We start from the raw sequence: 12,755 nt of genomic DNA on the forward strand, positions 1-12,755 counted from the left end.
CAAATAGCGATCAGTTCAGTCAGTTTCGTTCCTGGTTTGACGTCACACACACGCCCAGCGTCCGGCCAGCCACTCCCCCGTTTCTCCAGACACTCCCGCATTTTTCCCTGGCACGCCTGCGTTTTTCCGCACACTCCCAGAAAACGGCCAGTTTCCGCCCAGAAACACCCACTTCCTGTCAATCACACTCCGATCACCTCAACGAGGATAAATCTTCGTTCGAGCGTGAGTAAATCTACTAAATTTTGTGTTAAAATACGAACCGCATGCACACTGCGAACCATGCGCATTTTTGCCTTAATCGCTGCATTGTGAAAATCGGCAACGAGCGAACAACTCGGAATAGAGCACAATTTAGAGTTGGTGTATAAAAAGTTTTGTTGCAGCAATATACGTATTTCCGTACTGTGCACAGTCACTGTAATGCATCTATATCTGTGCATCCCGGCCTTCTGTACTTACTAATTACACTGGGCCTGATTCAGCGTGGACAATAATGCATTAGCTGCGACTGCGAATTTCTGCTGATGGATGGGCTGTCTACTGAGACTCCCACTGTCTGCGTCTCTAATCCGCTGCTGTGCGCAAACAGCCCCACCGTCTAGAGGGTGGTGCTGCTGCAAGGAGGTGGTGGTGTGGGGGGGGGGGGATCAAGGGGGAGATGAGGGGAAAAACCATATGAAGGGGGAGTTGAGGGGGAAGAGGTGAGGAAAATATGAAGTGGGAGGTGAGAAGGGTGTTGGGCTGGTCCCAGAGGAGGGGCCAGATCACAGTAACTAGCCACACACTGTAGGGGTTGGAGCTGGGTGCGGTGCGGAGGAGGGTGGAGAAGGGCTGAGGGGAGGGAGGGGCAGCCAGAAAGGGGATTATCCGCATCCTCTCACTGCCATTGGTAAGCCTAGGTGCACCAAGGCTTATTAGCATAAGCCTTTCATCTATTGTTCTGAGCTGCAATACAATACAGAGAGAACAATACAACAGGGGATTAAGTCATTGCAGCAGGCGGCCGCACTGCAACCCGCGACCCACTGACTTGCGCCTTGAGGGGGTAGCGGGGGAGTGGTGGTGGTGATGTTGGGGGGGGGGGGGGGGGGGGAGCCGCATCTCCCCCTTGTTCTGACACCTATGCTTAGAATATTAAAAGATTAATTTTATGATGTTGTAGACCGCAATGACTTCAAATGTCGTTATAACCTACAGTTGGAGGTATGTCCCCCTATATAATACACACACACCATTATTCTATGTATTACTGACACAAATGTACTAATGTTTCAAAAAGTGCGGCGGTCGTGTGCACAAGTTTTGTTTACTATATAGTAATACGTTGTACTGGTGTGTGGCCGGATATGTTACCTTATTAGAGTTCTCTCAAATTGTCGATTACACCAAGAGAACGTTTTTGTATCTTATTGTGTTGTTCCGGCGGGGCTCCCCATGAGTCAGAGAAAAAACACAAATGTATCAATGTCAGTGTAATCTATGGCCCAGATGTATCAAGCTTTGGACAGTGATAAATTGCACGGTTATAAAGTATCATCCAATCAGCTCCTAACTGTCAATTTTCAAGCACAGTCTATAACAGTGACGTGCGGTGAGGTCACTGGCTGGGGACGCACTGGCAGCTAACACCCCCCCTCCCTTCCCCCGAGAAAACAAAAAAACAAAAAAACAAGTGTAATCCCCCACACATCACTAAAACCAGCACCAGGCAGAACCAGCCAGTGGGGGGGGGGGTAATGGCATAGCAGGGGAGAGACTCAGTGTGGGGTCCCCCTGCCATAACATTAATCATCCCCCCAAACCAGGCAGCCCAGGGCTGGAATTCCTCAGAAAGTGGGGCCCCCAAAAAATAAAAATGGGGTCCATCCTCCTGAGCAACAACCAGCACTGGGCTGATAGCCCAGAGCTATGCCCCGCACCCCTGAGGGCGGTGGGTGCGGGGCTCATTGTATGTTAATATTGTTCTTTACAGGTGGCCTACAGGTCCCAGCAAGCTGGCACTTGGAGAACCACACGTGCCAGCATGCCTGGACATAAGGGGCCCGCTGGCACCTGTAGTCCACCTGTAAAGAAAATATTAAAATTAAACACCACACGGTCTTTAAAAAAAAGTTTTATTAGACAGGGTCTTCACATGGGGGCGGCGGCCTTTAAGTTCTTTTGCATGGCCGCCGCCTTCCCAGGGCTTCCGGCGTCTTCACCTGGGGGGCGCCACCTCCCCAGGGCTTCCAGCGTCTTCACTTGGGGGGGGGCGCCGCCTCTCCAGGGTTTCCGGCGTCTTCTCCTGGGGGGCGCCACCTCCCCAGGGCTTCAAGCGTCTTCACCTGGTGGGCGGCGGCTGCTAAGCTTTTTTGCATAGCCACCACCCATCCAGGACTTCCGCCGTCTTCTTTCTTCAGGAGCTCTTCACAGCTCCTCCTCAGCTGTCGGACTGACGCATTGCGCTGACATATATAAGTCAGCCGGAGGGGGCGGGGCGATGACGCGGCAAACCGTGATTGGCTCGCGGCGGCCATATTGAATGTAAAAAATTATGCTGATGCGCCATTTTTGAAACTGGTACCGCTCCGCTGCCAAACTCTGCAGAATACAGGTAAACTTCCGCCGCCTGCACCACCGCCGCAACTCGCCGCCCGCACCACCGCATCCCGCTGCCTGCATCTCCTCCGCCACCGTCGCCCACACAGTGATTGACAGCGGATCCAGTGACGGATCCGCTGGCCAATCACTGTGGCCTCACTGACAGGGACGTGCTTTCATGGGTTGAAAGCACTTCCCTGTGTGAAAGCGGCACCTCTAATGGTGCCGCTTTCCCATATATTTTCAATGGGCTTTTAATGCCCATGACTAGGCCCCGCCCATGCCCGCTCCCATACCTTTCCCCATTGACAACGGGAGGCACCACGATCGGTGCCTCCCAAACACATTTACAGAGGATTAATGATTAGAATAATAACAGAATATGTGTCATATGCATCTTCTTTGTATTATTTTAATAATTAGTGACAGGGGAGGTACTGCCTCCCCTGCCTCCCCTGACTGCACGTCCCTGGTCTATAACTTAGCAGTTAGGAGCTGATTGGTTCGTACTTTACCACCGTACACTTTATCACTCTCCAAGACTTCATAAATCTGGGCCTTAGAAGGGGTATATTTATTAAAATGTGGGTTTATAGAAGTGGAGCTATTGCACATAGCAACCAATCAGATTCAGCTATTATCTTCTAGAACAGAGAGTTTCAACCTTTTACAACTCGCGGCACACTGAACAAGATTTAAATATTGCCAAGGCACACTCAAATATAATGGTGATGCGTGGTGCCGTTGTGTGTCCTGGGATGTCATGTCGCAGCTTATCCATAGGTAATGCCTGAGCCACATCTGAGAAAGCCAGAAGAGCCCAACACTGCCGGGGCCCAAAATTAGAACTGGCTCTGCAACCACTAAACCCAACGATCGTTCCAGGGCCTCAGTAGCGGCAAAACACTGACGGGCCTGGCTGTGCTTCTATGGCGGCACACCTGGAGACTGCTCAGGGCACACTAGTGAGCCACGGCACAGTGGTTGAAAAACACTGTTCTAGAAGGTGCTAGATAAATGATAAGTAGATTCTGATTGGTTGCTATAGGTAACAGCTCCACTTCTATAAACCCGCACCTTAGTCAATATACCTAAGTCTCCTAATTGAAGTGTAATAATCAGCACGGGCGCTCCGTCCATCTGCGCAGGGACAGCAATACCATTTAACACCTCTGTGTACGGAGCCACAACCATCCAACATGGACACTACAATATAAAAATGTCAGTCCTAATAGGTTAATTGCCCAGTTAATAGATATTACATTCATTTATCGGGAATAGTAATGTCTTTTCTGTCTGCCTGGAAAGACACATTTCACAATTAGCCGCTTGATCTGCATCTTATCGGCCGCCTAGCAATCAGCGCAGGGACACAGCAACGAGGGCTTAATGGTGGAAATGTCATTAGTGTAATATATAGCAGGAGGGGCCGGTAAATCTCCCGGCTGATTAGCGCGGCTGCAAATTACCGCCTCAACCAGACTGATACATGGGAACTAAATAACTTATTACACACATTTATTATAACATCATATACATCCCAGGATAGAAGCAGAAAGAGTGAGATATAAGGAAATATTTACCCAAAAAACTGGCGCAAGGTGGAAGTAGGAAAGGATTGGTCGCAGAAAAATTTCACATCATAGTTTTTATATATATATATACAGTATATATATATATGCACATATACACATGGAGGCAGCGTGCGTGGACGGCGTAGAGCTCACTTGGGTGATATACCATGTATGTAGGGTGGGTGCTTTTTCTAAAAACTTTTCATAACAAGGTCTATACAGACAATAAGGAGTTATGCGGAGCTCATAAAAAAAAGAAAAGGGGTCATAGCGGACAAAGGGGGTCATTCTGACCCATTTGCTCGCTGCTGTTTATCGCTGCCGAGCGAACGGGTCTCTACTGCGCATGCGCCGGCGCATGCCAGACGGCCGAAGGCCGTAGCAGGGATGTGATCGCCTCTGCTTGATTGGCAGAGGCGATCGCTGGGCGGGAGGGGGCAGAACGTCGGTGTTTGGCCGCCGTTTCGTGGGAGTGGTCCAGCCAACGCAGGCGTGGCCGGACCGAACGGGGGCGGGCCGCAGCGGCTACGTGGCGTCACACGCAGCCGCTGCGGGCCGGGGAGCGATGAGTAGCTCCCGGCCAGCACGCTAAAGCTGCGCTGGCCGGGAGATAATCTTGAAGTGCAAAGGCATCGCCGCTGTGCGATGCCTTTGCACTTCTGCGGGGGGGGGGGGGACTGACATGCGGGGCGGACTAGCCCTGTGCTGGGCGTCCCCCCGCATGTCTGTGTGAATGATCGTAGCTGTGGGTGACTGATCCCAGAACTTTTTCCACTTTTTGGTGTTGAGAGGGAATGTTTTTTCCTTATGTTGGGAACGGATCGCACTGTGGAATAATGGAATTCAGATTTATGGGGTTAGACTTGATGGACACGCTGTTGTAACCTTACACACTATGGGGCTTATTCAGTATGGATTGCAGATCTGCAATCCTTTCTATTGCAAGCTAGGGGCCACCCAGCGCAGGGCAGGCTGGCCAGCATGCAGAATGCCCTGCCAGCAGCTGCAACTGCATTTTTAGCTGCGGTCGTAGTAACTGAGGAAGACCCCCTGTAGCCGCAGCTAGGCTGTGTATGCAGGGTGTCACCCGCAATTTTTCCTCATCGGAGCGGCTGCATGTGACGACACGCATCCATCCAAAAAACGCTGTTGACCTGCCCCTCCCCCACCCCCGCCAATGCGGCATTCGCAGCCAATGCAATCAGATTGGTAGTACCGCATTGGCACCGCAGACGGGGTTATTGCGGTCACATCACTTAGCGATGCCACCTGAATCCCCCCCTATGTAACTTATTCGCAGTTGTTGCAGAGAGATTTTCTCATGCCCCTCCGCAGGAATCACTGTCACCAAAAACAGCGCCTTTTGTAACTAGAAATAGTTTGTATTTTACACCAGGACTACTATCACTTCCCTCTGACCCAGGCTTCCCTTCCCACATCCAATTTACTATCATTTCCCCCCCCGTCCCAATCATCACTTCACAAACATTTGGCATAATGTATAATGTATGCTTTGAACAGTAGTGGTCATTCCGAGTTGTTCGCTCGCTAGCAGCTTTTAGCAGCCGTGCAAACGCTATGCCGCCGCCCACTGGGAGTGTATTTTAGCTTAGCAGAAGTGCGAACGAATGGATCGCAGAGCAGCTACAAAGTTTTTATGAGAAGCTCAAAACTTACTCAGCGCTTGCGATCATTTCAGACTGCTCAGTTCCTGTTTTGACGTCACAAACACGCCCTGCGTTCGCCCAGCCACGTCTGCGTTTTTTCAAACACTCCCTGAAAACGGTCAGTTGACACCCAGAAACGCCCACTTCATGTCAATCAGTCAGCGGCCAGCAGTGCGACTGAAAAGCTTCGCTAGACCTTGTGCAAAACTACATTGTTCGTTGTGTCCGTAAGCCGCGCGTGTGCATTGCGCCGCATACGCATGCGCAGAAGTGCCATTTTTTAGCCTGATCGCTGCACTGCGAACAAATGCGGTTAGCGATCAACTCAGAATGACCACCAGTATGTGATGCTGCGAGTGAGAGCAGTAACTCAGTATACTGTAATATATGATTTACCACCTATGTTCTTACTCAGTGAGGGTGACAAGTCAGGCTTATCCTCAACTCAGGCGTGTGAGGGGTCTCTATGGAATGTTTCATCACCAGAAATAACGTCGCTACTGGGTGGGTAGTATGGGGATGTGGGGTACAGGTGAGGGAAAATGCCAGACAGGTATAAGAGATCTAAGGCAAAATGTATATACAGTATATCCACCAGCTCTGATAGATACATTGTCTATAATGCATTACGTATGGTGACGCATGATTATCACATCAGCTAATCGCCCAGAAATAGATTAATAATTACTAATGTCAGAAGGTCATTGTGCGTATAGATAACGTTATTGCACTGATGACATAAATAGGCATTGACCCACGGAGCCCAGAGGAGACCAATATCTGTAATTTAATTAGTACACGATTCTCCATATTTATGATACACCAGGGTCTCATCTTCGTAAAGCAGTGGAGGGTATTGCAGCCCTGGTCATTACAATGCTAGGAGGTCACGTAATACATAACGCACATGGGGGGTCATTCCGAGTTGATCGCTCGCTAGCTAGTTATAGCAGCCGTGCAAACGCTATGCCGCCGCCCACTGGGGAGTGTATTTTAGCTTAGCAGAAGTGCGAACGCATGTGCAGCCAAGCTCTGCAAAAAAAGTTTGTGCAGTTTCTGAGTAGCTCTGAACCTACTCAGCGTTTGCGATCACTTCAGCCTATTCGTGTCCGGATTTGACGTCCTACACCCGCCCAGCCACACCTGCGTTTTTTTCAGACACGCCTGCGTTTTTGCAAACACTCCCTGAAAACGGTCAGTTGACACCCAGTAACGCCCCCCTTCCTGTCAATCTTCTTGCGGCCGCCAGTGCGAAGGAAAACTTTGCTAGAACCTGTGCACAACCGCACCGGGCTTTGTACCCGTACGTCGCGCGTGCGCATTGTGGGGCATGCGCAGAAATGCCGTTTTTTTCACCTGACCACTACGCTGCGAAAATCGGCAGCGAGCGATCAACTCGGAATGACCCCGATGGTACAAACAGTTACCAGAATGCTGACATTGACAACAGAGATTGCACAGCGTATATACAGAACACGGCTTTCACAGTGTGTGTGTGTGTGTGTGTGTGTGTGTGTACTGTGTGTGCGTGTGTTGCACAATAATGACTAAATAAGTGTCATTGCTATATTTGCCTTGTATTTGTTATCTTTCACTGTAATTATCTCCCTAGAAGAGATTTAGGAGTCTATTTACTAAGCCTTGGATGGAGATAAAGTACCAGCCAATCAGATCCTAACTGCCATGTTACAGGCTGTGTTTGAAAAATGACAGTTAGGAGCTGGTTGGTTGGTACTTTATTTCCGTCCACTTGATCTCTCTCCAAAACTTAGTAAATAGACCCGCTAGTTTGTAAGATACTATAATATGGTCGGTAATAGTCCTCCGCTTCTCAGCCAGATTAATAGCCAGTGACTCCTCTGCTCACCCACATTCTAGCCTCTTACAGTCATGTCTTCCTCCTAAGTATACATCCGCCGTGCGCTTCCAGGAGCGGCACAATGGTAGTTTGCAGAGCACACAGAGCGCGGTTACCTGCTTCTCCTCGGAGAGCCTTTTCAAGCCTGACGCCTTGTATCTCGAGGGCTCGCTGCTTCTCTTCAGTCTCCTGAAGCTGGCGCTGTATTGTCTAAGGAAAGAATCGCGTGTTACAATGTAACTATCTTACTATACTTGATGGCATACAGAGCGTAAACTTAGATCCTGAGATACACGGTGACAATTCCCCGTACACAATACACCGAGAACCTTCAGTGAAGTCTATTTAGCAGAAACAAGATGTCCTGCACCGTTGTATAATACACTGTTTTATGAGAGTGGAAGATTTGTGTGTTTTCTATAGCACAAAAACAACATGGCAGTATGCGGGGGCTGAGCGAGAGAGGTTCCGCCAAATGAGCGCAGTGGTGGCAGAAACAGTTACATGCAAACATAGCGGATTTCCACCCATATGCAGAGCTGGACGTGCGTTCCGGTCAGCAGCAGTAGCACATGCGTCAGGCACTTACGTCCCATTTTACACCTGCCCTGTTCCGCACGGTATCCGGTCTCTAGGTCGACCACTATTGGTCGACAGTAAGCAGATCCACATGGTTTCTAGGTCTACAGGGACTTTAGGTCGACATGTTCTAGGTTGATATGACAAAAGGTCAACGTGAGTTGTTTTTTAAATTCATTTTTAGAACTTTTTCATACTTTACGATCCACGTGGACTACAATTGGGAACAGTAACCTGCCCGAAGCATGGCGAGCAAAGAGAGCCATGCGAGGGGACACGGTGCACTAATTGGGGACCCTGGTCACTGTACGGAGAAAACGACACCAAAAAAGGTGCAAAAACTCACGTCGACCTTCTGTCAGGTCGACCTTCCATACTGCCTTCCCATCCTCCTTCCTTTCTGTCTTCCTTCCTTCCATACTGCCTTCCCATCTTCCTTCCTTTCCGCCTTCCCATCCTCCTTCCTTACTGCCTTCCCACCTTCCTATTTGCCTTCCCATCCTCCTTCCTTTCTGTCTTCCTTCCTTCCATACTGCCTTCCCATCCTCCTTCCTTCCTTCCTTCCTTCCTTCCTTCCTTCCATACTGCCTTCCCATCTTCCTTCCTTTCCGCCTTCCCATCCTCCTTCCATACTGCCTTCCCACCTTCCTATTTGCCTTCCCATCCTCCTTCCTTTCTGTCTTCCTTCCATACTGCCTTCCCATCCTCCTTCCTTCCTTCCATACTGCCTTCCCATCTTCCTTCCTTTCCGCCTTCCCATCCTCCTTCCTTACTGCTTCCCACTTTCCTATTTGCCTTCCCATCCTCCTTCCTTTCTGTCTTCCTTCCTTCCATACCTCCTTCCCATCTTCCTTCCTTTCCGCCTTCCCATCCTCCTTCCTTACTGCTTCCCACTTTCCTATTTGCCTTCCCATCCTCCTTCCTTTCTGTCTTCCTTCCTTCCATACCTCCTTCCCATCTTCCTTCCTTTCCGCCTTCCCATCCTCCTTCCTCGCTGCCTTCCCACCTTCCTATTTGCCTTCCTATCCTTCTTCCTTTCCGCCGTCCTTCCTTACTGCCTTTGAATTTTCCTTCCTTTCCATCTTCCTTCTTTACTGCCTTTAAATGGGGACTGTTCATAGCTGTATATGGGCAGGTACCAGGGAGAAAGTGAATGTGCGCACAGAGGTAAGTGCGGAATAGGAGGGTGTCTGTGTGATAAATGTGTGGGGTTGAGTGAGTGTGCAGTATTATGTGCGAATGTGATCAGTAATACGTGTGAGCACTCTTAGAGACGTTGGAGGGTACCCCTGTGGAGAGAGAGGACTTTGCTCCCCCTACACACTGGACACAGAAGGGTGCACATGGATTGGGGGAGGGGGGGGGGGGTTCTCTGTCTCAGAATTTATAGGCGCACATAACAGTTCATGGAAGATTATATATACTGTAATTACTTCATATATACGGGCCACGGTCTGACAGTGTCACGTTCATCGTGCTAGCTCTATGTACTTAGTGTCTCTCTGCCACGTACAGGGCTACAATACCTCCCACCTCTGTGCTCCATTCTGCCAGAAATAATACTTTTCATACCTGCTTTAATGTAGTGTAAACCACGTAAAGACTCGGAGTCCTTGGAGAACAATGCAGGTCTCCCCAAGGCCGCCCCGAAAACCTGTTTAATTATCCTATTATATGGCTGCTACCGAGCACAATTTCGGACCAAGATAAACGTTATGGGCTACATTCCTTGTATTCTTTGTGTAGAAAACACATCACAGTATTAACCCCAAGCGCTTAATCTCTCCAGACCGGCAAATACAGTCCTTTTCCTTGATGCCACTTCACTTCCTGACATTCTCGCGAAGGAATGAAGCTTCTGGTTTTGTAGGCTGACCATACTATCCCTTTACACCGGGACACTCATGCATTACACAGGTTCTGTGGCTGATTACAACCACGTGAAATGCAGGAGACAATCCATGGAGATCCAGAGAGTACACCGAATATCCCACTCACCTGAGCCTTGTGCAACCTCTTCAGCTCCTCTTGTTTAGCTTTCAGCCTGGCCTCTCTCTCCATCTTTCTCCGATGTTTGGAAGCCCGGGTGTCCTGACAGAATGGGACAAAGTGTAAGTTACACAGCGATGCAGAAAATGCATCTTGCATACAATCCTGTACATACAGTATAGTCATTCTGGGAGACCAGATAAGGATAATAGATCCAGGACAACATTTACAGAATGAAAGTGGATCCTCTGCTCTAGCACATTCACTGCATCAGCGTCAAACACAAAAGGGTTATGGAACTTGGCGGTAAATGCACTAAAGCTTCTAGGTGTTGCCAGTAGCAACCAATTCAATTCTGCCTATCATTTTCTAGGATACAATACAGAAATGATAGCAAGACTCTGATTGGTTGTTACGGGCAATACCTTCACTGTCATTTTTAGAAGCTTTAGTGAATCTGTCCCTTTTGTACAAAACAAAGGTGGTGTTCCCATAGCAACATACTGAGAGTTATATAGTGGGAGGAGCAGAGTCCCCCAGCAGCACAGAGTATATCAGGAGATGAGTGATGTGTCAGTGAGGACAGGACTGCATATGACAGGGCAGTGACATGATGTGAGGAGGGGAATGGAGGCAGCAGGAAGCCACAGACTGAGAGTTACAGTATATAGTGGGAGGAGCAGGGTCCCCAGCAGCACAGAGATTATCAGGAGATGAGTGATGTGTCAGTGAGGACAGGGCTGCATGTGACAGGGGCAGTGACATGATGTGAGGAGGGGAATGGAGGCAGCAGGAAGCCACAGACTGAGAGTTATATAGTGTGAGGAGCAGGGTCCCCAGCAGCACAGAGTATATCAGGAGATGAGTGATGTGTCAGTGAGGACAGGGCTGTATGTGATAGGGGCAGTGACATGATGTGAGGAGGGGAATGGAGGCAGCAGGAAGCCACAGAGTGAGAGTTATATAGTGGAAGAAGCAGGGTCCCCAGCAGCACAGAGTATATCAGGAGATGAGTGATGTGTCAGTGAGGACAGGGCTGCATGTGACAGGGGCAGTGATATGATGTGAGGAAGGGAATGGAGGCAGCAGGAAGCCACAGACTGAGAGTTACAGTATATAGTGGGAGGAGCAGGGTTCCCCAGCAGCACAGAGTATATCAGGAGATGAGTGATGTGTCAGTGAGGACAGGACTGCATGTGACAGGGCAGTGACATGATGTGAGGAGGGGAATGGAGGCAGCAGGAAGCCACAGACTGAGAGTTATATAGTGGGAGGAGCAGGGTCCCCAGCAGCACAAAGTATATCAGGAGATGAGTGATGTGACAGTGAGGACAGGGCTGCATGTAACAGGGGAAGTGATATGATGTGAGGAAGGGAATGGAGGCAGCAGGAAGCCACAGGCTGATAATTATATAGTGGGAGGAGCAGGGTCCCCAGTAGCACAGAGTATATCAGGAGATGAGTGATGTGTCAGTGAGGACAGGGCTGCATGTGACAGGGTAAGTGACAGGATGTGAGGAGGGGAATGGAGGCAGCAGGAAGCCACAGACAGAGAGTTATATAGTGGGAGGAGCAGGGTCCCCAGCAGCACAGAGTATATCAGGAGATGAGTGATGTGTCAGTGAGGACAGGACTCCATGTGACAGGGGCAGTGACATGATGTGAGAAGGGGAATGGAGGCAGCAGGAAGCCACAGACTGAGAGTTATATAGTGGGAGGAGCAGGGTTCCCCAGCAGCACAGAGTATATCAGGAGATGAGTGATGTGTCAGTGAGGACAGGGCTGCATGTGACAGGGGCAGTGATATGATGTGAGGAAGGGAATGGAGGCAGCAGGAAGCCACAGACTGAGAGTTATATAGTGTGAGGAGCAGGGTCCCCAGCAGCACAGAGTATATCAGGAGATGAGTGATGTGTCAGTGAGGACAGGGCTGTATGTGATAGGGGCAGTGACATGATGTGAGGAGGGGAATGGAGGCAGCAGGAAGCCACAGAGTGAGAGTTATATAATGGAAGAAGCAGGGTCCCCAGCAGCACAAAGTAGATCAGGAGATGAGTGATGTGACAGTTAGGACAGGGCTGCATGTAACAGGGGAAGTGATATGATGTGATGAAGGGAATGGAGGCAGCAGGAAGCCACAGGCTGATAATTATATAGTGGGAGGAGCAGGGTCCCCAGTAGCACAGAGTATATCAGGAGATGAGTGATGTGTCAGTGAGGACAGGGCTGCATGTGACAGGGTAAGTGACAGGATGTGAGGAGGGGAATGGAGGCAGCAGGAAGCCACAGACTGAGAGAGTTATATAGTGGGAGGAGCAGGGTCCCCAGCAGCACAGAGTATATCAGGAGATGAGTGATGTGTCAGTGAGGACAGGGCTGCATGTGACAGGGGCAGTGACATGATGTGAGGAGGGGAATGGAGGCAGCAGGAAGCCACAGACTGAGAGTTATATAGTGGGAGGCGCAGGGTTCCCCAGCAGCACAGAGTATATCAGGAGATGAGTG

General features: G+C 49.7%; 1 protein-coding gene across 8 annotated transcripts in view; it reads right to left on the bottom strand.

Annotated features, from left to right (window-relative positions):
• The window catches only part of MICAL2 (microtubule associated monooxygenase, calponin and LIM domain containing 2), a 278,508-nt gene that overhangs the window by 11,865 nt on the left and 253,888 nt on the right, over window positions 1–12,755 (bottom strand). For all 8 annotated transcript variants that reach the window (XM_063946422.1, XM_063946420.1, XM_063946416.1 and 5 more), the window contains 2 exons: window positions 10,260–10,352; window positions 7,799–7,892 (listed from right to left, as the gene is read on the bottom strand). In XM_063946422.1, coding sequence (XP_063802492.1) covers window positions 7,799–7,892; window positions 10,260–10,352 — 187 coding nt within the window. The remainder of the gene's footprint in view (window positions 1–7,798; window positions 7,893–10,259; window positions 10,353–12,755) is intronic.

This window comes from Pseudophryne corroboree, chromosome 11, assembly GCF_028390025.1.
Source record: "Pseudophryne corroboree isolate aPseCor3 chromosome 11, aPseCor3.hap2, whole genome shotgun sequence".
NCBI classification, from domain to species: Eukaryota; Metazoa; Chordata; class Amphibia; order Anura; family Myobatrachidae; genus Pseudophryne; species Pseudophryne corroboree.